This window comes from Chiloscyllium punctatum, chromosome 11, assembly GCF_047496795.1.
Source record: "Chiloscyllium punctatum isolate Juve2018m chromosome 11, sChiPun1.3, whole genome shotgun sequence".
In the NCBI taxonomy this organism is placed as follows: domain Eukaryota; kingdom Metazoa; phylum Chordata; class Chondrichthyes; order Orectolobiformes; family Hemiscylliidae; genus Chiloscyllium; species Chiloscyllium punctatum.
Window position 1 is genome coordinate 58,185,108 of NC_092749.1, and position 27,389 is coordinate 58,212,496.

The 27,389-nt window shown below is 38.4% G+C and overlaps 1 protein-coding gene across 30 annotated transcripts in view; it reads right to left on the bottom strand.

The window, feature by feature from the left end:
* nrxn1a (neurexin 1a) overlaps nucleotides 1-27,389 on the bottom strand; it is a 1,866,202-nt gene that overhangs the window by 767,977 nt on the left and 1,070,836 nt on the right. For 17 of the 30 annotated variants that reach the window (XM_072580867.1, XM_072580862.1, XM_072580863.1 and 14 more), the window contains 2 exons: nucleotides 18,427-18,453; nucleotides 17,894-18,013 (listed from right to left, as the gene is read on the bottom strand). In XM_072580867.1, the coding sequence (XP_072436968.1) occupies nucleotides 17,894-18,013; nucleotides 18,427-18,453 (147 nt within the window). The remainder of the gene's footprint in view (nucleotides 1-17,893; nucleotides 18,014-18,426; nucleotides 18,454-27,389) is intronic. The other 13 variants (XM_072580889.1, XM_072580894.1, XM_072580893.1 and 10 more) reach the window with 1 other exon arrangement.

A 27,389-nucleotide genomic window follows, 5' to 3' on the forward strand; every position in this document is an offset into this window, starting at 1 on the left:
TTAGAATCAGTACTTGGTAATCAGATCACTAAATCAGAGGGCAGAGGGCTCAAATAAGAATCTCTATGGGGTGGTATAGAGGAGTACTAAATAAGCACGCACTCCACGTTAGAGGGAGCATTGTTAGGTTACTAGACAGCATCCTGTCATTATCAAAGAGTATTAAGGAGTTCTGTTCCAACTTGGCAGAAAAGGTATCATGTCCGCCCTCTGTTTAACTTCCTAAGTGCTGCAGGCCCAGAGGCCCTATCACTGCAGCCTCTCCTAATTGTTGCAGTCTTCTTTGTATAAACAGCTCACTTCCTCTGTCAAATAAATACACATCAGCAAATATATGATGATATATACACATGGTGTAAGGTGTTCACATGTTTTTAGGCAGATTGAAAAGAAGGCAGAAACACTACCAGAGTCCAAGAGAATAAATGTATCTTCTATGTTGCAAATTAAGAGCTTTAAGGATAGAACCCTAAAGACGTGGCACTCAAGTGATTAAAACCTGTTAGATACCACACACGGTAAAACACTGTGACAGTGGGAAAGGAAGTAGAAATGACAGCAAAATATAAACGTGACATTGATTTCCAGCTATTGCAGCACAGCTGATGGTCAAAAAAGAACGGAAGAAAATTTTTCAAGACAAACGGATGTTGGAGGATGTCAAGCACACAGCAAAAGTTTGACCATTGAACCAGATGGCTACTAACTGAAGCAACTGATAGCAGGACAAGCACTGTGTCATGGATCGATTATGAATTCCAGGACAAATCTCTCTCCATATTCTCTCTTTCTGTGTATACGCAAATTTCAATTTAATCTTTCCCCTTTCTGAAACATTGATGACAGATTTACGCACTCCCACTGTTTATGGACTTTGTTTAAAAACCACAACAAACCTTCACAAACCTTGCAACCACAACAAACACATTGTGAAGAAATTAGAAGCAAGGTTTATTTTGTACAGTCTTAGACATGACAGTGTCAGTGTGGTCTACTTTGCAGTGCAGTCATACTTTGAAATACACATAAGGAGAACTGAATCAAAAATGATAAGGATCTTTTTCCATGAGCAACAAACTGAGGACAAAATAACCAAAGGGTATAAATTTAATAAAGTTATTTTTTAAAGTTAGAGTTCAAAGCTGTGTTTTTAAAAGCAGACACGATGTTTTCAAGTTAGCTTTTACTCTGTGACACTAGCTTGACTGTGGCTATATTTGCCAAACCCAGCGCCATTGCAAATGATTGATGGATCATATAAAAGTCAGGAATGAAAGGTTTGGAAGATAAGAATTACAAAGTATATTACAGCTTCAGGTTTAAACATGAATCAGCAAAAGGACTGGGTTAGGGCCCATCTTAAATGTTGTGATTGTGTGATTGTAAGAATGAAAATACTGTGTCATATGAAGAATTATTGAATATATGTACTTCAGTGTGAGGAGAAATTTAATAATAAAGCGTAGGAAATTTAATCAGAGAAAACAGAATCCTGGAGAAAGCATGGATTTGTTCATAAACAATCTCTCCAAATTGAAAGAATATTGTGCATACAGGGCTGGAGGCAGAATTAATGTATGACTGAATCGTGGTCAGAGTTTCAGATGGGGCCTCGTAAAAACTTATTACCAATCAGACAGGATTTGACACTAGAAAAAGACAGGACAGAGGACCAGGGAAGCAGAGGCAGAACAGAGATATCGACCAAAGAGAAAGTGAAGCTCCATTGGAGAAACTGTTTCAGTATAAAGTCTGCAGAAAAGAACGTAGTGAATGCCAAAATGGAAAACAAAACTCCACCACCATCTTGAACGATCCATGATGTACAGGAAATAAGACACACGAGTGGTACAATTGTGCACAATGCATAAACTGCAGGAGAAAAAGTCTGCAGAATTCCCAAATAGAATATAGATAATAAACAGAGAAATCCTGTGAATCTATAGCAGGTTCAAGAAAATATGAAAAAACCAGAACAAAAAATAATTATGACAATAATCAACTACTCCATCGATGCATAGTGGAATGTTCAACTGGAAGGCAACAGATAAACCATGGAGTTTAAACTAGATGCCAGGCTGAATGTCTCACTTTTAACACCTCAGGTTACATGGCTTAAAAAAGACTAAACTGCAGCCAGCATAAATTAAAATTCAGAATCTGGAGATACATCATTGAGCATAAAAGGACAACTCACAATCAAGCTCAGTTTCCTGGGAAAATAAATCACTGAATTTCTTGATTCAGAATCATGAATGTTCCTTATTAAGAGGAAGGCATGTTTAAACCTGAAATCAATTCATGAGGCTGACAAGGTTGCAGTCCAAGGAAATTAATTCCCAAGATTGTTCACAAGTTTAGAGAAATTGAAGGCAGAGTATCATAATACCCTGAGGTACAATGCAAAGCCATCTGTTTGTACACAGATATAGAATCTCTACAGTGTGGAAACAGATCTTTCAGCCCAACAAGTAAACACCAACCACCGAAGAGTGACACACCCAGACCCATTCCCTTACATTTCCCCAAACTAATACACCTAATCTACACATCCCTGAACACTATGGGCAATTTAGCATGGCCAATTCACCTAATCTGCACATCTTTGGATTGTGGGAGGAACTGGAGCACCCGGAGAAAACCCACACAGACACTGGGAGAATGTGCAAACTCTACACAGGCAGTCACCTGAGGCAGAGTTGAACCTGGGTCCCTGGCGCTGTAAGGGAACAATGCTAACCACTGAGCCACCGTGCCTCCCCAAGGAAAATGCCATATCCACATTTTGATAGACGTAATGAAGAAATGGTTTATATGCTCAGACAAAGACTAATTTCCACAGCTGCAAAATAGATGTGCTGGTGTTCATGAGTAATTACAGTATGAAAACCAAAAGGTCTCAGTACTAAAGACTTTGTGTGGACCAAATTCAATTCAATAAAGCAGTAGGATGTGAGATTTGTCCAATAGTTTCAGTGGTTGAAAATGAGATGGCAATGAACCAAAAATGCCTTATTCACCAAAGCGGATGCGAACAGTGGATTCTCGCAATCCTGACTTGATGAAGACTTCAGAAAGTTAACAATTTTTATTTAATCAATCAGGCATTATGGCTTTACTCAATTATCATTTTGAGTAGCATCCAAAGGAGACATTTTTCAATGAATGATATTAAATAAATTGGAAGACACTGATGTGGTAATAGGGCACATGGACAACATATTAATATGATACGCCACAGAAGAAGAACATGACCAAAGAGTTAGAACAGTCATGAACGTACATCAGAATGAGGATCTAATGTTGTATGCAAAGTTTGTATAACCAAGATTAATTTCTCAGACACGTAATCTAAATACTGGAATTACAATTGACCCCTTGAAGGCTGCTGGAGAATTCCCATTACCAATATAATCACCGAATCATGCAGTCATACGGCATAGAAACAGACCCTACTATCCAACTAGTCCACATCGACCATGTTCTCAAACAACTCGTTCCACCTGCCTGCACTTGGCCAATATCGTTCCAAACCTTTCCTATTCATGTACTTATTCAAATGTATTTTAAATGTTGCAGCTGTACCTGCATCTATCACTTCCTCTTGTAGTTCATTCCACACATGAACCACTCTCTGTGTCAAAAAGTTTACCCTACTTCCTTTTTAAATCTTTCTCCTCTCATCTTAAAAATATGCCCTCTAGTTTCCCTACACTAGGGAAAAGACTCTTGTTATTCACCTTAACTATGCTCCTTATGATTTGATAAACCTCGAAAAGGTCATCCCTCGACATTCTCAGCTCCAAGGAAAAATGTCCTAGCCTATCCAACCTATTTTCATAACTCAAAACTCTCCATTCTTGGCAACATCCTGATGATTCTTTTTTGAACCTTCTCCAATGTAATAATATCCTTCCTACAGCAGGGCATAGAACTGCACATAGTATTCCAGAAGAGGTGTCATCAACGTCCTGTACAACTTCAACATGACATCCCAACTCCTGGGCCTGAGCAATGAAGTCAAACATGCTAAATGCCTTTTCAACTGCCTGGTTTTCCTGTGACATAAATTTCAAAGAATTATGTCCCTGAACCCCGATGTCTCTGTTCTACAACACTACCCAAGACCCTACCATTAATTGTATAAGTCCTGCCCTTGTTTGCTTTGCCAAAATGCAATACCTTGCATTTATCCTTTTGAAACTCCATCTGTTAATCCTCAGTCAATTGACCCAATTACTCAAGACCTTTATGTAATTTTAGATGACCTTCCTCACTGTCCATTATACAGCCAATTTTGGTATCATCTGCAAACTTACTAACAATGCCTCCTAAATTCTCATCCCAATCATCTATACAAATGACAAACAAAAGCGGATCTGGTACCCATCCCTGTGGATCACTGATGGTCCAGGCCTCCAGTCCAAAAATCAATCCTCCAGCACTACTCTCTGTCTCCGACTGTCAAGCTAATTTTGTATCCAATTGGTAAGGAAGCATGTGCTGGCTTTGGAGATAGTCCAGAGGATGTTCACAGGAATGATCCAGGGAATAAAGGGCTTGTCATATGAGTAACAGTTGAGAACTGTGGGTCTATATTCAATGTAGTTTGGAAAGATGAGGTGAATCTCATTGAACTTACAGAATATGGAGAGACCTGGACAGTGTGGAGAAGATGTTTCCACTCGTAGGAGAGACTAGGATGAACTTATTACTACAAAAGAGTGTGGCGATAAAGTTATTGAATAATTTTAAGACAAAGATAAATAGGTTCTTGATTAGAAAGGGGATCGAGGGTTACAGGGAGAAGGCAATGGGATTGCGGTTGAGAAACATATCAGCCCATGATTGAACAGTGGAGCAGACCCAATGGACCAAATGGCCTAACACATGAGTTAGCAGAGCAATTGTTCAGGAATGATGTCTGTATAACAGATCAACAGAGAGAGAAAAAAAACTTAAAAGAAACAAAACAATCAAGAACAATTAAGGTTGAAATAAATCAAGAGTTAAAAAGAAGAAATCACGATGATTGTTTTAATTGAAGAAGAAACAAACAAAAATGTGAAACTATTTGTCACAAAGCTGGTGTCTTTTGTCTAAGAGTTGTTCCTTTTCTCAAGGATACTATGTCCTTTACTATGTCCTTGGTTTCTTCAGAGGGATAATAAGCCACTCTCAGTTCCAATTAATTTGGTTTGGAATAGAGATTAAAGGGTATTGAGAGGCCTTTTTGTTTATATGTAAATAGATGAGACTTCAGGCCAAAGTGGTCATGTTTTAGAAGTGACCTGTATAATGAAAAGGGAGTGGTCAGCTCTCTAGCTGAGCAGTTCAGTCCAGTCAGGACTAGTTGGGAGTTAAACAGTGAGTTGTGTGGAAACAAACTTCCTCTCTCTCTGCCCTTCTAACTTCAACCTGTAAGCATCTGTTCCATTCATTTATACTGGTTTCTAAGGGGGTTTGCTTATTGGGACTGTTGTGTGTATTCAGAACAGCATAATTAAGTTTAGTTTGAATAGACTGAGTTCTGTAGGGGTTCTTTATTCTATTCTTTGTGTTTCATTGTGTAATTTGTGACTACATTTTTGTCTGTTTTTAACCTGGTAGTCAACCTACCTAACTTACTCCGGGTAATTTTCACTGTACACTTACTGAAACAAATTGCAAAGGTATGGTCTGGGCTGCCTGCTTAAGAATGTTTTGAGTGGTCTGGCCGAGTCCGTAACATATTTCACAGACAAAGAAGAGGAACAACAGTGTTCTACAACCGCCCAGCAGTAAAACATTGAAAGCAAGGAAAGGAAATGCTCAGGACATCTGAGACCCCACAATGAGATTAGAACCAGATCAGGCAGGCTGGTCAAAGCACCCACATTGGCTAATGTTGTGTACTTTGAAACGTAATGGATAACTTGTTCTTATGAGAAATGAAGATTTGAGAAGGTGGATATATGGAATAATAAGTTAGCAGAATGTAAAATAATGGAATAATGAAGTCAGCGCTACACCATTAAATAGAGAGATCTGGAAGAAGGTGCTGGCTCGAACAGATTCTAATAAAATGTGTGTATCTACAATGCTGCAAATAAAGAGTTTTAAGGAAAGAATCTTAGACTCAAGAAGCAGTTTTGGGAGATTTATGCTATGTAAGTCACATTTGCACAATACACATTTGTTGTCCTTCCAGTAAGGATGCACCAGCACACTCTGTCAAATACAGAAACTCACAAGGACATCTGCAAGAACATCCTGAGTTTAACTTCTTAATGTTTGCAATAACAGATCTTCTAAATCAACTTGACAACGTGTGGGTTCCTTGCTCTTTAATTGGTTCTGTAAAACTCAGCACTTTGCCATTGTAAATCAGCATGTGATAATTGAATAGACCTGCATATTTCAACTTAGGAAATTAATGATCTCATCTGTCAACCGTAACTGTGTAACACTTGCTTCTGGAGCACTTAAGTCATACCCACTCAGGCATCCTTCACAAGAAGAATCATTGTATGGGCCAATCAAAATGATAATGTCCTCTCCAGTGATACTTCAAAACAAAACAAATACAGAAGCTTTAACTCTAATCGGCAACACTGGAAAGACTGAAAATATACAATCATATTCAAAATTAATTCTGACTTCTGTTTTCTAATGTAATCTTTCAAGAAATTTGCAGGAATTTCTAGAAAGGTGGGGTGGAATCCATTCTTTAAGAACAGACAGCGTCATCAACCATTACCTGCATAGTAGCTCGGACTTTCCCATTGATACTACTGAAGTAACGTGCATGGACGGCCCAGTAAATAGTGCACAGCACTGTGTGCCCTGTGGATTAATATGGTTTGCTTAGCGATGTTTGAAATCTGAGCCAGTATGTGAACCATCTTTTCCTTCCTGGTCTCTTATTTAGCCGGGAGTCTAGTGACAATTTTAAAATGTTACAGATGCTATATGACTATTTTGTGTAAAATAAAATAAATAGATCACAATTCTACTAGCCACGAGAATTAACAGAAGTATAAGAAGGTGGTAACAGTTACCATATTCAGATCAGGGTGAATAAAGGCATTAAGAACAATATAAGCTGTAAGCTTGTGAACAATTTTCTGGAGGTGGAAGAATTGACAGAAGAGGTGACTTCTGGCTTCTAATTTGCAACCATCATGTAACACTGTTTGTGTCTAATGATCAATTTCATATCCATTAAGAGGAAATTTCAATATGATGGCAAAGCACTTTGAAATGGCAAAAAGTCACCTCTTATTTATAATTAAACTTAAAGTCAAATATTGATCAAATGAAAAATAATGTCACCACCATTTGTTTTCTGAGCAGAATGCACAAATTGAAAACCATTAAATCTGCAATTGAAATGAATTGTGAAGGAAAGTAAACCAGCCCAGCATCAACCGAAAGCAGTTGTTTGGCACTTTTTGTTTGTGGCCATAACCAACAGTTTATCATTGAGTATCTCACTTTTTAACACACATTTTTATATGTTTAAAACACTTTCTTGCATTTCACCAATGTCTCATAACTCCTGAATATTTTTTTAATGGCTCACAACACATATGAAGCCCAGTTTCTGTATTATTCCCCGAAATAACAATTCGCCTTTTATAACATTTCACAAACAGACTGCACTGGAATTGTATATATAATTGTGCTGCACATCTGTGTGTTAGGCAGCAATTTACTAATGCAACCATTGGTGGTATGGTGGCTCAGCTGCCTCACAGTGCCAGGGATCCGGGTTCAATCCCAGCCTTGGATAACTGTCTATGGGAAGTTTGCACATTCTCTCCGTGTCTTCCCACAGTCCAAAGATGTGCAGGTTAGGTAAATTGGTCATGCTAAATTGTCCAGGGATGTGTAGGTTAGGTGAATTAGTCAGGGGTAATGTAAAGTAGTAGGGTAACGGAATGGGCCTGGGTGGGTTACTCTTCGGTGGGTCGATGTGGACTTGTTGGGCCTAATGGCCTGTCCCCACACTGTAGGGATTCTATGATAATACATAGGTATACTTTGTAGTTCTATTCTCCATAGAGATGGCTACTCAGATTCCATCAAAGTACTCTCAACCTGTCTAATACTTTGATTGTTTGAGGAAATACTGAACCTCAATCTGTGAAGTTGATGAAATTTTGAAATACAATCTGGCAATGCAGCTGAGTAGTGAGGTGAAGCCTGAACACACAGTGCGATGAGAATCTCACCTCTGCAGCATTTTGTGGAAGACAAATATCTTCTCATGGAAACAAAACATATATAAGAGACAGCTATCATTAAATACTCTGTATGCTTTTCAGTAATTCAGGAGCATAGGTTCATGTTCCACTTGCTCCAGAGTTGTGTCATAACATTTCCAAACAGATTGATTAGAAAATACCATTCGGTGAAAAACTTACAGGCAGAGTCTAATAGCAAGTGATACATCTGCATTCTTGGTGCACAAGTTAAGAGAAGATCAGTAGAAAGATTAGAGAAAATATAACTGAATAATATAACTATATAACTTCAGACTTCTGATGTTGTGCAACCTAAATGGGTAGCTTCATGTTTTAAAAATCCACAGCCGAATCTATCTCTATTAAATCACTCTGCAAGTTGGGGGAAAGGCCAAAGTCAGGTAAAATTTGCTAAATATTTGACACTAGGATTTTCCTGACAGAACAATCTCAATTTTAATTTTAGCAAATGACATGTACACAGTGGGAGGAAAATTCACAGAGATCCTCAACATAATGTCCACCTTACTTATATTAGTACACATCTAATATATATAGTGTACATGTATATGTGTACAGGTATATGTACAGTATATATGTTATATACATATATATATATACATATATATATATAAATTATATCTATATAGCAGGTGGTGTGATTATTGTTCATGTAAAGTGGGAATTGAAGGCTAGCTTGGACATTGCTGAAAAGCTTGAATCTAAAGGTGACAAGTGTTTCAATAAGACATTCAGCAATTTGGGAAGAAGTCAAACACAGTTAATATTTTATGAACACCTAGGTTTTATGGTAGACAACATATGGGGCCTGAAGTTCAGCTCAAGATCAAGCAGGACTTTGAAGCATAAAGAGCATTGGATTTGGAGTTAAAAGGGAAACCAATGAGATAAAATAGGATACAATTAGTTGAGATATAGAAGCTGTGTGAGTGCTTCTGGATCATATCACTGACAGACAGAATACAAATGAACAAACAACGGTCAACATAAAAGCTTGAGGTGCATGAGTGGTACTTTGCATGCCAGCAAAGATAATTCAATACAGAAGATGTGGACAGTACTGCCTATAGCAAACAAAAAAAATCACTTAGTTCTTACAATCTGTGGAAAACCTTCATTGAAGTTGGACCATCAAACATTGAATATCTATCACCTTAGATCATTTTTATTTCTAGCTATGTAAATAAATTTGTATTCAAATACAATAGTGAAAGGCAATTATTTTTCCCATAAATATTTGTGTCTGATCATGAAATATCACAGCAGCACTGGTATTTTCAATGATCTTAAAGATGAAGAGGATGCAATAAATTTAGTTATCCGTGGAAATTTAGCTATCGATTAAAAGTTCAATAGTCAGTTGTTAAAGCAAGATTTTTTTAAAAAAGCAAAATAATTTCAATTTCCAATTTTAATTCGAAAGGCACACTGTATCCCATCCAGTAAAATGAGTAAACTATGCTCCCCAGGAGTCCATGTTTCTGAGACAGCACACACTTTTGTAAAGGTTTTATTATTCTGGAACTTTGGATAGTCTTGTTAGGATCACAATGTTTTCCATCACATGGCTAACCAGAAATCTTTCCTCCTCTTACTACCTGCCATTGCAGTTTGTTGGAAGAACTTACAAGTTGATACCCAAACCTTTTGGTTATGGTACAAATGTACCTTCCTAAACAAGCAAGCCCATAAGTGGACATTGAAACTGGAGACTCTTGAGGAATCCCCACAACTACTGTGAAACAAAATCTCCCTACCTGAAGATTTAAGAGCTTATACGACAAAATAAAACTGCTGCATGCCCAGAAAGTATATGGAATAAGCCATAGTTGATTTTCTGCTAAATATGATGATCAAACATCTAGAACAAAGCTGTAGAGTACAGGTATTGTTGCTTTTACTGAATTATAAGGAATAGTTTTAAAGGATTTTTCTTAGTTCTATGAGGTAGCGGGAAGGGGAGTCAGAACTGGAGCAGCTGTGATTGCTGTGGGACTACCTATTGATAGTACCTGCATAACTAAGTTTATGCTTACTTTATGCTACTTTATACTTAGTTGAAGCCTGCATGTTAGATTTTTTGAAGTTACTATATATGCACTGTTGACCCCATTGTAGGGCATCTCCACAAAATTCAATATAAAAATAAGTTTTATGCATGCTCATCAGACAAAATGTATATATAAATGTTCCCGTATAATTAATTTGACACGTATACTTCATTACGAGTAACAGATCTTACCTTCAATTAATCTACTAGATGATCAAGTAAAACTATTTCCAACAAACATCTCGTGAACAGATGAAGTGAGCTAATTACTGCTCTGACTGTGGATCAGTACAATTCAGGGAACAAAAATCACTGATAAATCTCCATTTACTCTGGTGTAAGCCAAATGTGATTAGTTGCAGCTATGACCTGTAAACATAGCATCACCAAGGAGGGAACTGACAATGCTTTGGAATATGTTAAACAGAAATCATTAATGTATTGTATATCTCATGGTTTGGCTGCATGCTACAATTTTTTTGGCATTTCACTTTCATTTGGAAAGCCAATATTAATCATTGTATTTGGGAAAACAGATGATATTCTTTTTATTTTGCAAATGTAGGTCTTGTCTTCAGCAAATTGATTTAAAATGCACCATATTTTGCATATAATTTAGCTTTTGGAATTATTTCCATCAGATTCTCTTCAATGTCCCATTGTCTGGATAAGAAATGCTTCATTGCCAGCGTAATTGGAGGATTGATGAAATTAGTTGCCCCCACGACTTGCCTGTTGTCCAACTGCAGCATTCCAGATTACTGACCCAGTGGAAAAGCATGTTTTTCTGCAGCAGCTTTTAAATGGCAAAACACTTCAGATGCTATAAATCTGAAATTTAAATAAAAACCTGAACATTTCTGATCCAATCAATCAGCAAATTTGGCATCCTGCTTTTGTGAGCACTGTCCCTTAAGTATTCATTTGATGAGAGCTCACTTCAGTTAGATTAGCACATTTAAACATCATTAGACACATCATCTAGCTGCACATGCAGGTTGTACAGCAACTTTTAGTTAATGTCAGCTATGGGTTATTTTGCTTATAAACAATAAATGGATATATGAGAATGGACACATGATGTGCCCTCCAACTTGTGTTTGAAACTGCCTTTGTCAACACTGATGGGTTCCAATGGAAGGCAATCCCAGTGCAAGAATCAGATTATGACTCAGATTTGCAGCTTCTTTATTTCTTTAAATAAAATTGCTTCCTCCTGTATTTTAACTAAGGTGTGACCCAATATATTTCATATAAGAATATTAAATATGGATATAACATGAAATAGAAATCTTAAATGATCAAAGTGCAACCACATTTTGATAAAGCCTAAACTAATATAATGCCAAGTTCCACATACAGTAAATTGAAATATTGCTCTGTGTTGTGTATACTGAACTAAGGATAAAACCTTAATTTAAATGGAAGTGTTCATCTGATGTTTCCATTGAATTACTGTTCTGTTCTGGTGAGAAAGTGTAAACATAGAATCCAAATGACGTGCATTCAAACATTGACTCCATTCACTGGGCACCAGCACCCACTAGCTTATGGAGGAAGGGACAGAATCTCTCTTTGCCACTTGCAGTGAATTCATGCATTTTTTTTCTTTTTAAACATTATACACTACAACAAATAGTATACAGGCAAATGCAAGATGAGCCAATTATGAATAGTTGCACTGTTTCCCAAACCTACAGTGCACTTGAGACAGAGCAAGTCCTTCATTTCATAGCAAAAAATGTTTCAACATTTTCCAGCAAATTTCGTATCAAATACCATCAGAAGGTTATGTTGTACACTTGTATTTAACATTTAACTCCAAATTATTTGTGAACCTGGTGAACATGTCCATTGTTTGGGACATCATGTTCTGACTGTAAAAAACATTGGTGAGACCACTTTTAGAATACTGGAAGGATATTGTGAAACTAGAAAGGGCATGGAAAAAAAAATTATAAGGATGTTGAAGAGACGGGTGATTTTGAGTTATAAGGAGAGGCTGGATAGGCTGGACATTTTTTGTCTGGAACACTGGAGGATAAGAGGTGATCTTATTGAGGTTTATAAAATCATGATGGGCACAGATAAGGTGAATAGCCAAGGTTTTTTTTCCCCTGAGGATGGACAAGTCCAAAACGAGAGTGCAAAGATTTAAAATGAGAGGGGAAAGATTTAAAATGGACCTGAGGAGCAAAGTTTCCACTTAGATGGTGGTGCACATATGGAATGAGCTGCCAGAGGAAGAACTAGATACAGATACAATTGCAATATTTAAAAGACAGTTGGACACATACTTGAACAGGAAGAGTTTAGAGGGATATGGATCAAATGTAGATCAATGGGACTAGTTCAGTTTGGGATACCTGGCTGGCAAGGTCGAGTTGAAACGGAGGTTCTGTTTCCATGCTGTGTGATTCAATGATTCTATGGCTCTGTGCACAATGGACTCTGATCTACTAATTGTAGGTAAAGAGAAGAATTTGAAGGTGTTATGTCTAAGTGCTAAAGTGACAGTTCTGTAGAGATGGGTCTAAATTATTTTCTGACCTCCAAATGGTTTTTTCAGGATGATGGTGGTAGTTGCTGAAATTAGGAAACCAATGTGTTTATAAAATATGCTACACATGTACTTTTATAAGAGCAGTATATTTTTGAAAACTGCTGTATCTAGTTACAGCAGCAAGAGAACCCTGTTAACTCCTATTTTATGAACAAGAAAATAACATGTACTACAAGCAAGCAGAGTTTTAAAAGTATCATTTTGCAAATTTCCTGCAACATTTAACTGAATTTTGCAAGCAAGTAATGAAAAGTTAAATATTAGCCACAATGTCAAAAACTCTACTTGATTATCAACAATGAGGATGAAAAGCATGCACCATGATATAGATTAAATGAGTATACTGCCATCTGATGGTCATTGCTAATATTTCAGTGTTAACCTTGAGTTCTTAAAATCCGTTGTGCATGAAGGAATAAGGAAAAGACAGCTGGCATGTCATGATATTTACCCTTTAGGATTAGCATTTGGTGCACTGCTTTACCTCATTCGCACATATATTATTTACAATTTGTTTTTCATTTTTTGTCACTGAATAGTACATAGCTAGAGACAAGAAAATCTGCAGATGCTGAAATCTAAAATAGACAGGCAGGAGGCTGGATGAACACAGCAAGCCAGATTGAGTTCTGAAGAAGGGTTACACCCAAAATGTTGACTTCTCCACTTCTTCATGCTGCCTGGCCTGCTGTGTTCTTCTAGCCTCCTGCCTATTTATACAAAATAGTACATGTATGTATATATACCTAATTGCTGGTTACTGATCACACAGAATTCTAAACCTCAACAACAAATAAGACTGATGACAATCATGGTTATACTGGATACTTAGCACATTTCCACCAGGACCAATCACTTCTCAAGGTTATTTCTCTGCACCCATAATCTCACCATTTAAATTATTAAAATGTGCAAATACGGTGAAAGGTAATTTTCTCAACAAGTTTGCTGGATATTAACATAAGGAGAATAATATAAGATTTGAAAATTATTGACTAAATAAGCATGAAGATTTTTTTTAAAAAAATGCTACTCTCTGAAGTAACTTATGGAAGCCTAAACAAGAACTTCACCACAAAAAGCTTCCCCCGATTGAAAACCAAGTCTACCAACCTGGTCTACTACATGATCAAATCCTGTCAAAAAAAAATCCACATACTGTGAGAATTAAAATTCTGTAGAAGATGGGAAAATACAGACTCCTACCCAACAAATTCACATGTCATACTGGGTCCATTCCTTTTCTCAGTAAATTAATGTCTCACTCACATTATTCACTTAGATCTGTCATAAATATTGAGTGAATGTGCGATTCTAAGATTATCACTTGTCACAATTCATCATTCTTTCCCCCTGTGAGCTGTACAGCCTTCAGTTCGGTCTCTTCAGTGGGTCACATAAAGTTTAACATTATCCTGTAGGAACTTGCCCACAGTCTTTCATGGTAGCAGATTCTACTGAGCATTCTTTTAGCAAACCTGTAAATTTAGGCTTTAATTCTCAAGAATTTACTTTTCCAAAGAAGCAACAGATCTATAAACATATGTATTTTATGCTTGTTTCAAATTATGTTTTATTCTCCTGGTTTTATCTAATCCATTTTGTTAAAAAAAACTATATTTACACAGTCCATTAATCAAATTTGTTTAAACACTCTAATTATCTTGCACCAAAGGTACCAAAGGCCCAGTAATTATTTATATCTTGCTCTACATAGTTACAATGTAGTTGCATTTTTCCTGTAGGATCTACAATTAGGTTTCTTCTTCCAGAAGCAGCGAAATATAATGTATTATATCTTCAGAGGTTGCAAGGCTTCAATGTCACACTTGACATCTTTGTAGCTGTTAGTGTTTTGCAATGATCCTTAAAGTTGCAATTACATTCTCAAAATTACTTTCACTACATTATGCAGCAACAGGTTTGATAAAAAGAAGATTTAATGAGTATGAAATTCTAAGATAGATCTGTAATTTAATGACACAATTGCATAATTTGCATGTGGAGCTTTTTCTGAAAAGGTAGATATATAAGTTCATTTCAAAATTTTGTAACAAGCTCCCCAAGCTTGATTTATGCAACTACTTTTCATATTATCACAATAGACCTGTGTTAGTTGAATACATTGTGATAGTCCTCTTTAATAATCTGCACAGTTATCATATTGGCTCATGTCTCATCCATATACATAAGAACTTCAGATGTACATGTTAAAGTGACAACGGCGTTTGAGGAATGTTGAACTTTACATTAGAAAATGTTGGAGGAGCAAAAAGAACATGAAAAGGCTTAAGAACTAAAGTTGCGGTTTTACCTCAGGGCACAAGATGAGTGGATGCAGGATGCATCAAGCTACATTGGAATTATGACCCCCTAGGATATTGCTGGGCTTTACGTGCAGATTTCCAGGGCAGGATTTAATCCGGTGACAGAGGTCATGCCAGGCAATGGAAACTGAGCGACAGCCTTTGGCCTATCATACCTGGGGAAAGCTTGCCTTATTAAGTATCAGTCAAGAGTATACTAAGCCAGTGATAGACATTCCCCCAAATGAAATGGTTTTGGGAACCAAAATCAGAGGCTCACCACTGGGGGAGCTATGGTAGTTGACAGTACTGTATCCACTACAACCCAGGAATAGTGAGGGACTGAGACCACAAGGGAATTAGAGTGGAATTGGGGATTCACAGTGGGAGACACTGGTTGAGAAGAAGGAGAGCAGGGATTGACTCTCAGTGGGCCTCCCCTTCCTGATGTCAGGACCCTTAAACATACACTGTACTCTTGATTAAGGGATCCCACTAGGAGTCCACAACCAAACTTGACAAGGTTTGCTTCTTGGGCTTCCTACATGACTGTCTTGCTCATTACTAGTTGAGGAGTGGCAGCTATGGCACAGGTGTCATCAGGGCAGGAAGGATATCCTCAAACCTTCCTGTAAAAGTTACCCATTTGTGGCACAGGCAGGAAGATATCAACTGGTACTCTCCCACCCAATTAAATACCTTCACTGCCTCCACGCACACCTTAAGGGATGGGTATTAAATTCTGTCCCTGTCTGTAATTAGCAACCAATTGTTTCTGGCAGAGTATTGACAGATTTTGGTAGCTGGCCAAATGCTACCCATGACTCAGGTAAACTAATCAGCTGATAAAGCCCAGGGTGAATAAGCCTAAATTTTCTTTGCAGGCTTGGTGGAATATTTCGTGCTCTTTTGAGCTATACATGGAAGTTTTAAAAAAGTAAAATAAAAACACATCCTTACTGACCTCCTCTGACTCTTTGGAGGTGACTCCTCTTCCCACTCATTGTTCTGTGATGGCACAACTATTTCCCTACTCAGACTGGTCAAGCCTAAACAATATTGTTGGGACCCAATCTGCATATTTAAAGAAGGTGTCTGCCACTTCCCAGCTCATGTTCAGCTTTCAACTCAAAATTGCAAGATAAAGTCTGTGGGATTGGGGCGGGATGGGAAGTGGGTGAGAGAATGCCTTCCACTGATGATTTTAACTTATTGCTTGGTCTTGCTGGCATTTAGAGTTACAATTAGCCCTTGAGAGTTAAAAAAAAAATCAGCATCTTCAAAGCCAAGTGTTTGTCTACATTCAGAATAAAAAGGGAACTGAGACAAAGACATTTTGAAAACAATGCAATAATACAATGCCCTAGCATACAACATAGAACATAGAACATTACAGCGCAGTACAGTCCCTTCGGCCCTTGATGTTGTGCTTACCTGTGGAACTAATCTGAAGCCCATCTAACCTACACTATTCCATTCTCATCTATATGCCTATCCAATGACTATTTAAACGCCCTTAAAGTTGACAAGTCTACGACTGTTGCAGGCAATGTGTTCCATGCCCCTATTGCTCTCTGAGTAAAGAAACTACCTCTGACATCTGACCTATATCTATCAACCCTCAATTTAAAGCTATGTCCCCTCGAGCTAGCCATCACCATCTGAGGAAAAAGGCTCTCACTGTCCAACCTATCTAACCCTCTGATTATCTTATATGTCTCACGTCGCCTCTCAAACTTCTTCTCTCTAATGAAAATAGCCTCAAGTCCCTCAGCCTTTCCTCATAAGACCTTCCATCCATACCAGGCAACATCCTAGTAAATCTCCTCTGAACCCTTTCCAAAGCTTCCACATCCTTCCGATAATGCGGTAACCAGAACTGTACGCAATATTCCAAATGTGGTCACATCAGAGTTTTGTACAGCGGCAGCATGATCGCATGGTTCTGAAATTGAACCCCTCTATCAATAAAACACACCATATGCCTTCTTAACAACCTTAACAACCTGGGTGGCAACATTTAAGGATCTGGACAATGAGATCTCTCTGCTCATCTACATGACCAAGAATCTTACCATTAGTCCAGTACTCTGCATTCCTGTTACTCCTTCCAGAGTGAATCACCTCACACTTTTCCACATTAAACTCTATTTGCCACTCTCAACCCAGCTCTACAGCTTATCTCTGTTCTCTGTAAACTATAACATTCTTCATCACTATCCACAACTCTACCGAGCAAGTCAGTATTTTTTACTAGGCCTTACTTGACACATCAGTGCACGTCACCAATCCTTCCTGTGCTAACTATGCTTCTTCCATTCACCACAGTCTCCCATTTAGCTAATCTTGCATTAAAATGTCATATAAATATACAGTGAAACAACATCAAATCATGAAGGTACATTCAAACCAAGTGACCATTCAAAACCTTTAGAGAAATCTACCAATCCATATATATTTTGCTTCTGGACAATTACACTCAGCAATATTTCTGCCAAGCACCACTCATAACTTCACATGTAATGAAATTAGCAGCATGTTATATCTGTTTCAGCATTTCAGCTACATTTCATCAACAACATCTTTATAAAGTGATCTCACACTCGATGAGTTATTACACACGCCCTTCGGCTTCATGCTGCATCATTACTTGTCATGTCAAAAGTTTGAAACCACTGCAATAATTCGGGAATCACAACGGTATGACACCTATTTGCGTACTTACGGTCATTGCACAGGGTTCCTGTATAGGATGTCATACTGCAGTCACAGCTGAAGCCATCCCACTGCTGGAGACAGACTCCTTGGTTTCCACAGGAATCCTCTTGGCAGGTTGTACTTGGTCCTAAGTTAGAACAGACAAAAACTTGCACGTTGGCCTAGGTACATCATTAGTTGTACACTGATAAGTTTTGCATGCTTTCTGTCAACTGAAGACTGGACAAAGAAAAGAACATGGTTAGCTTGGATGTCAGAATGAAAACAAAATAACTTTACATTTCTAAAACAGCTACTAAAGAAATCAGAATCCAAGGAAGAGTCTAAAACAAATGTGTTTAACATACTAAAATAACTGATATCGAAACATTCAAGACTGAAAGCCCGATGATAAGGCAAATCTTTCTTTCAAAATATTGATCTGATTCTGAAATTTGGATACAATTGCAATCGAGTTCCAAAGCAGATATATGCTGTTTGTATACATATTGCACAGACATGGATTTCAGTCTTGTTTTGTACAAACACACAGCTATCTACCTTGCAAGTCAGCTTTCATCATTGCAACTTTGCCAGCAAAATAAAAGCAAAATATGTAAAAGGTTAGTAAGCAGTAGTGGCATGTTAGCAAACATCTGAAAAAATTTAGTGCAAACATGCTGTTTAAAGGAGAGAAAGATGCAATAACAAACAAAAGATATGACAGCAGCCATTGATCATCTATAAGCAAGCCAGAAAGAATAGGTGGTTATATATAGCTATTAGAAAGATATAGTCCACCATAATGCTGTTATAATTATAAACTATTCAAATAAAAACAAGCTAACTTGGTAAGGCAAGCTTGGCAAAGCTAAACACAAGCAAGATTACTCACCTCTAGGTTTAACATTTGAATATTTCTAAATTATGATTCACATAACATGGAAAATGCCTATTTAGTACCAGATGGCATTTTCTTGCTGTGTCCTCTACAAAATGATTCCCTGTGGTCATTTTTCTTTCATCAAAAGCTCAGTGATTACAATTATTGATTGATTAAGCTCTATTACTTATCAGGTTGGCAAAGTCAGTTGTCTTCATACCTCTGAATCAGAAGATTGTACATTCAAACCCCACAACAGGCTTTGGGCTCATAATTATGAATGGTATTTAGCTATATCATTGGGAGAACATTGCATTATTGAAAGTGCTGTATTTTGGATCAGAACATTGAGACAGGTCCTGTGAAAGGTCCTATCATTCCAAACCATGGACAGAACTCTCCTAGTTTCCTCCCTGAGCTCATTGTTAATATTATTTATTATTTATAGGATCTTGATAAATGGAACTATTATCAGATGCTTGTTCACATCACAGACAGAGAAAATTGACTCGACTTGCGTTTGCACTGGTCGGTCATCAAGTTCAGATTGAATAAACGCAAGGTGCCATTCTAAACAAAATGCTGAATGATGTTGCCAAAATTAACTGCATTGGAATCCTAGTGGTCATGGTTAAGCTCCACTATATTGTCAGGATGGTAATTTAACTAAGCTCCTAAAGCTGTAGCAGCCCTTAAAAAATGGACTGCAGCAGTTCGGAAGGAAGTACACCATTATCTTCTCAAGGGTAGTGCTGGATGGGTAGTGAGGTCCACCTTCAGTGAACCAGTTTTGAAAATAAAAATCATAGAATGTTGGGACTAAATGTTGAGGTGTATTGGACAAAACTTGACATTAAGGAGATGAATATAATTTAGCATCTCCCCTATTTCTCCAGGGGTAAATTTGCAGGCAGACAGAGGGCTTCAGTGCCATCAGGAAGGGAGTTTCATTGTGGAGATCCCATTACCTTCCTTCCTCCCTCCAGCTAAGCTCATGCTAGGAATGCATGTGGGCAGCTAACCACTTGGAGGTCAAATGACGCCTATACATCACCCTTAAAAAAAGGACACATGAAGGCCCAGGAGAGTCAGGTATACCAGGGACAGAGTTCTTGCTGTCAATTAGGAATTTCATTCTGTTGGGGCAACTAGAGATCAGGTTGGCAGAGGTTTGTAGGCAATGGATCCCTTTGATGCCCACATTAAATTCTGCTCAATATATTTCATATATGGCACATTAGCAAGAGAGTGGAGAGCTGCCAAGAAAGTCATGCCATTATTTCTTCATCATTGCTGGGAGAAGTTCCTAGCACCTCCAACCTTCAAATATGAAGTGAGGTCAGTGGTAACATTATCACCTTTCATTCAGAAGTCAGATGTTTAAAATTGGTGTTTATCTTAGTTGTGTTGGTTGTGACATCCTTGGTTATCACTTTTCTGAAGATAAGCAACTTGTAGTTGGGCCTTTCCTCAAATTAGCTCAAGTTTTAGGCTCACAAGGTTGGGTAACTCTTGCATCTTGTACCAGAGAATACTAGCAGGGATACTGAGCATTTATTACAACCAGACTCCAGGTGAGGCACCCCAATTCACTATGGTTCCAAATAGTATACTCAAAACTATTACACTCCTGGGTGAGGAGGGATGAAGTCATCCTTGTTCTTCATTTCAGCCAGCTCCTCTGTTGGTTGCAATGAGGTCGATTTAAAAATTAATCCTTTACCTTGTGGATAATTTCTGCCCAGACCCAAATGAAATTATACTTCAGAAGCAGCAAACTGACCCAGCCTTTCTGTGAATTATTAAATGTGAGAAATAATGCGACATACACATAGATCAGAAATAAAAGATGCATAAAAGATAAAAATTATTTAAAAATCAGACATAGGAATCAGCCTTTAAATTATGTGCAAAGGCCTAATAGTGAAGCTTGTGGTTATTGCAGTGGAGGCTACAGGTAGTGGAGGTGTTAGTGGTTAGGACAGCAAGCTTTGTTTTAACTTATCAATTGGCACATTGGATTATCCAGCAAAAATCTTATACCTTAAATATCGCAAAGTTTATTCTGTCCAGTTATTATAGTTTTTAAAATTTATTCACCTCAATGTAAAAATACTTGCTGTTCAATCAAATGGTCACACAAAATATCAACAGCTGGTTCAATTTCGAGTCAATTTCTCCTCAAATACAACCATGTTCAAGTAGACGGTTGAGATTGCGAATGATCATGCTGTCGGCCGGTAAATTTTATTTAAGCCAAAGTTGCATTATTATTTAAGTGATTTATGCTGTAAGTAAAGTATAATAGTGATGTGTATAGCCCTTCCATTACATTTCTATTACTTAGTGTGTGTTTTTCCATTGATTATGTGCACTTTTTGATTGTCTGGAATATTTGGTCAACCAGCATATTCCTGGTCTAACAGGTGCTGGTTTATAAAATGTTTGCTGTAGTCCATTTCATGATCCTTAGGTTTGAATACCAGTTGAGATTCTGCACTTCTTATTCCTTTTGCTTGTGATTGAATTCCAGTATTTCTTCCATCGCTATTTGGAAGACTTTCAATAGTTCTCAGGCCATATTACAAGCTCATGAAAGTCACTCTGAGAATGCTGCTACATCATCAAAAATGGAGTCTTCTGCTTTCTCTTCTTAAAAAACTCTCGTTGAGTAGTTTCAGAGGACTGCTACCTATAAACTAATTGAAACACAGTAAACCTGGTTGACCTATCAGGTGAGACTGTGGTGGTGAATGGAAAAAGGTCAACTCCTTCATCCCAGTCATAGGGATTCTTATGGCAGTATGCCCTGATCATTGTTTTTAAGGTATGGTGGATCTATTCTAGTGCCCACCCTTTCAATGCAGGTGATACGCTAAAGATTTCAGTTGAGTCACACCCAAGTTTTCAAGACTTCCTGGAGTATTTTGATTGTAGAATTTGAGCCATGGTCTGTAAGGGTCTCAATAGGCAGACTGTCCAGGGCGAAACATTGGGTCATTTCTCTCAACACTGTTTGGCAGATATGAAGAACAGATTATGGAAAATGGATAGCCATATCCATGATAAGAAGTATATATTAATAGTTCCCTCTCAGCAACATGGCTATACATGTGTGTACAGCTGCGCCAATGTTCCATACACAGCAATCAGTATTGTCACGCCAACTGTGGCGATGACATCTAGTCCCAGAAGTCTTGGAGGTCCATACAGTCAGGAAGAAAATTAGAGGGAATGCTGGCGGAAGCCTGCTCTTGTTTTGGCAGGGGTCTCACATAGTCCACCAACAATTTTCTTAAAAGTTCCCCCAACATCGAAATGATAGTTGTAGGTCTTATTGCAGGTTGGGTTCTTCCCACAACCTGGCAGATGTGGCAGGTTCTGCAAAACCTGACTGCAACCTTGTGGAGCTATGGCCAGATAAAAAAAATGATCTGATGGGCCCTTTCCCTAGGTGGAAGGATCAATGACCAGAAGCCATGGATTTAAAGTAATGGGCAGGAAGTTTAGAAGGATGGTGGATATGTGGAACTCACAGACTGTAAAAGTTGCAGTGGCAGAAACACTCATAACATTGATGAAGTATTTAGATGTGCACTTGTGATAGCAGGCATATAAGGCTATAGTGACCAAGATCAAGTGCTGGAAAATGGGATGAGAATAGGTGCTTGTTTATAATGGGGTGAAGGGCTTTTTTCTGTGCTGTAGACTAATATGACTCTATGACATGGGGTTGGATTTCATGTATATCATGTTCAGCTATCAGAATCTCACAAGCAATGCTGCACTATTTTCCTCTGTACCTAATGGCACTATTATCTGGTGACCACTTTCCACTCCTCCTTTGCAGCTCTGTGAGGGGCATCTCTGTTTCCTCATCAGCCACTAATTTCTAATATAGTAGCATTGAGGGACTGCCTCTGATTCAGCTACAGTATAGGCAGTCAAAGCTTGTGTTCTTAACAGTGGGTCAGCTTGTGGAGCTGGTACCAATGAAATTCTGCTGAGTAATTCCTTGGCACTTTCTAGTCCTCTGAAAAAGATACTTAATAGCCAGGCCCCAGGCACTCTTTAGTTTGCAGTGCCATCTCCACTGGCTGAGCTTATTTGGCCACAGACCACACAGTCAGGGAAAACACTAGGCATTTGTTTTACTGAAGGTATTCAGACTTCTTAATCTCAGCTAGCTTTTCGGAGACCATTGGGGCTGCTAGTACCTTTGATTCTGTCAGGTCAATACCAAAGAACAGATCAATCCCACCCAAATGCAAACTAGGTATAACAAATTTAAGACATCTGGTGGGCAAGGATGAGTTTGACTGAAAGGTCTATTTCCATGCTGTACAACGCTATGACTCCCAGGGTTACTGGTTATATTCCAAATGAACCTAGTAAAGTGGAAATCTTTCAATCCTTTTTAAAAGCATCTTGGCACTTCTTGCACTCTCTGGTGGGAAGTCCATGCCTTTTTCCCAGCAGTAGGGATTGCTTGTTCCCAGTGACTCTCACTTTCACGAGAAGTTTGTTCATTGCACTCTGGGGACATGTAACCACTCTTCGTTTAGATACAAAATCCCAGTAACTTTCAAACATTTGTTTAACTCTATCCGCACTCTCTGGATCAGTTTTCTAGCAATTCGGAGCTGCCGTCAATACCATAGTTTGGTCAGCTATATCCTCTGACTGACTCCCATTCTTTGCACATGGTTTCTGTGAACATGATAAATCCAATTAGTTTTCTCCAAAGCCTCCAGTACTTGGACCAGACATGTCTTACCTGTCGGCAGCTAAAACACGCATCTTTCCTGGCAGCACCTTTCATCTCAGGACCTGCCTTTGTCTCCTGAGGCAGGGTCCCACATGGGTGCTCAGTTTCCTATCACTCTCCCCACCTTGAGCCTTTCTGGTTAGTTGGTAATGGCTGGAGAAGGGGATCTGCTGGAGCAGGGCTACATGAATTAGCTCAGTATTTGTCAGCCAATGTGGCTGCCTGCCTGGACCCAGTTTCTTAATGGGAGTGTGATGGAGTTTTAAAAATTCTTCAAGCGGCTTTCCAAAGATTCCCTGTTTTAATAGAATAGAATAGCTCTTATTATCACATGCACTCGAACGTGTGCAGTGAAAAGTTTGTAATGTTACCACTTTGGCACCATCTTAGGAACAGGGTACCTAGGTACATATACCTTTAGAGTTTGCGACAGAATTAAAATCAACAAAAGTTTAGCATAGAAATACAATGCTTTAAAAAGTACTTGACATACTCAAAATCCAGAATAAGAATAAAAATGCTCATACTCCCCAGCCAAAAAAGCTTCTTCTAACCAAGCTGCTAAGGTCTTTCAATTTCCAGTGAATCTGGTCAGGCCTTTACCTGAAGCAATGGAATTTTTGACAGTTTGTTTCCAGCCCTAACTGGTTTAGACAGCCTTTTTTAATGCAATGTCATCAATGGCACTTCTGTTAGCTGAAAGGAATTAAACATCTTTCCCCAAAAGCTAACTCTGCAGCCAGAATCACCATTGTGGGACCAGTTTAACTGCTGTACCACCTGCTTTAACGAGACAAAGAAAGCAGCCTCTGCCTCCTCAAACATTGGAATTAAATTAACAAACCGAGTTGCATCCACCCTCAAGTCTCACATAGTAATATCTTCATGGGACACAGTAGGGTTTCTGCTTCTCAGCTTGAGCTCAGTTCAAACACCTTCTCTTACTTTTTCCTGAAGCTTACTCTTCTCTCCTTATTATTTCACATCTCTCTCTTTAACATTGCTTCTCTAAATCTTGAAATTATAATTTTTTTATCCTTATTTGCATCTCTACCACAACTCTATTTCACCACCTTCAGTTTCCACCTGTAAAATATGCCCTTTTCCTTTTAATATTTTGAGTTTTCTGGCTTCAGGGTGAAATTCTAATCCTAAATGCCTTGCCTCATCTTTTAACTCTTTGAAGGACAGAATGAATGATCAAAAGTAACTCCAATTCTGCTTGGAATGTACTGGCAATGAATGCAGGCATTTTGTATTGTAGAAATGCAAAGACTTATGCAATGCATTTTTGCTTCAAATTGGTTTCAACTAAATAATTGACTCACTTTATTTGTTTTATTTGCAAAAATTGCAGGAGGAGCCTCAATTTATGTGAGGTGTTGCTTTTAGATAGGTCAAACCAGGACTGGACTTACATAGTCAATAGTAGGGCCTTGGGGAGTGTTGTAGAACAAAGAGAACTTGAGGTACATTTGCACAGCTCCTTGAAAGTGTAGTCACAGGTAGACAGGGTGGTTAAGAAGGCTTTTAGCATGCTTACTTTCATCAATCAAAGCATTGAGTATAGTAGTTGGGATGCCTTGCTGTATCTTGGGATGCTTTGTTGGGGCAGCATGGTGGCTCAATGGTTAGCACTGCTGCCTCACAGCGCCAGGGACTTGGGCTTGATTCCCGCCTTGGGCAACTGTTTGTATGGAGTTTGCACATTCTTCCGTGTCTGTGTCGGCTTCCTCCAGGTGCTCTGGTTTCCTTCCAAAGTCCAAAGGTATGCAGGTTTGGTGAATTTGTTGTGCTAAATTGCCCATAGTGTTCAGAGATGTGTAGGTTAGGTTCATTAGTCTTGGGTAAATATAGTGTAAGGGGAATGGGTGTGGGTGGGTTTCACTTCGTAGGGTTGGTGTGTATTTCTTGAGCCGAAAGGTCTGTTTTCACACTGTAGGGATTCCATGATCTGTAAGGCAACATTTAGTGTACAGTGTGCAGTTCTGTCGGTCTACTATAAAAAAATTATTAAACTTGAAACAGTGCAGAAAAGATGTAATAGGATGCCTTTTGGACTGGAAATTTTGAGTAATATGGAGAGGCTGGATGGGCTGGGACTTTTTTCCCTGGAGTGTAAGAGGCTAAAGAGTGACCTTATAGAGATCTATAAAACCATGAGGGGCATAGTTAAGGTAGACAGGCAACAGCTTTTCCCCATGTCGGGGAGTCTAAAACTAGAGGGCATAGGTTTAATGTGAGAACGGAGAGGAGGGGCAATTTCTTCACCCAGAGGGAAGTGATTATCTGGAATGGCCTGCCAGAGATAGTGGTGGAGGTGTGTATAATTTTGTCAATTAAGAAACATTTGGACAGGCACATGGATGGGATAGGTATGGAGGGAGATGAACCAAAAGCAGGCAAATCGGACTAGATGGGACCTAATGAAAACTGAGTAGCATGGATGAGTTGGGCTGAAGCACCTGTTTCCAGCCTGTATTCTGAGCCACTGGGGTAGCACAGTGGCTCAGTGGTTAGCATTGCTGCCTCACAGCACTAGAGTCACAGGTTCAATTCCTGAATTGGCCATGCTAAATTGCCCATACTGTTAGATGCATTAGTCAGAGGGAAATGGGTCTGGGTTGGTTACTCGTCAGTGTGGACAAGTTGGGCTGAAGGGCCTGTATCCACACTGTAGGTAATCTAATGTTTTATTACTTTATTGTTATACCCAGAACCGAGGTGAGGTTCTTCTATTCATGATATTCCAGATAGGAAACCCCAACTGTTCCTGACTGAGGAGAGATAAACAAGCTCTTCTTCTTTATTCAATCCTCTCCCCACAAGTTGGTCGTAACTAGGTCAATTTAAAAATGGATCCTGTTCTCCCAGACTCAATTGAAATTATGTTTAAAAGAAACAATTTAAACATGGCTTTTTTGAATGAAGAGTGGGTTGACAGAAACATTCACAGATTCTTTTGATGTCACACATTATAAGGAACAATTGGAAGAAAATTATTCACCAACATCATCAACATTAAGAACGGGGAGAAACTTTAACCATAATGGTGAGCTTCTTCACTGAAACTGTCAGTTTTATCACCAAAGTGCCAGAAAAATGGGAAGTTTAATAGGAATTTTTAGAAGCTTTCAGATATGTGTTTTTGCTGGTGCTAAACAACTGTTTCCAGGGAGGAAATACTCATTCATTTTGTGTATGAAGAGTCAATTCATAAGGCATTGCCAGGATTCTGCTGAGCAGGCATGCACAATTTTTTGAATTTCTGCTAGTATTTCTAAGGATCTTTCTTTCCTCCAGGACCAATGCACAGTTGTCATAATTGTTTTTAACATGTTAAAGTATATGATTCTCATTTTTTAAACATTTTTCTTTACTGCACTCAGATAGGCTGGCTGATTTTGAATTTGAATGACAAATTGTCTTGGCAATAGCTTTCTTAACAGGAAATTATGTTATTAGCTCACCTGGTTATCACTACATTGAGTAGCATTGATTTTTAAAAGAATTGTGCAGTAAACAATAATGAAGATGGTATTCCAGGGAAAATAAAATCTACCACCTAGAGAATGTGAATGCAGTGTCAGTCAGAAGTTGCCTGCATTGTGAAGTGTGTATGTGGCAAACTTGGCAAACAATGAGATGATCAATGCCATGTAAATAATTAAAGTTTGATACATAGGAAACATAGAGTGGCTGGTGTCATTATTCATAAGCCTTTGAGGAATACTTCCAGCTGCGGCTCTATGGCTGATTAGAAAAGTATCAACCAGTTCTCAGACAGTTCGAAGTGAGGAACTGCTGTAAGTGACAATTGACCAATCCAGCACAAACTGGAAACTCACTGTGAAAAGTCATATTTCAGGGATG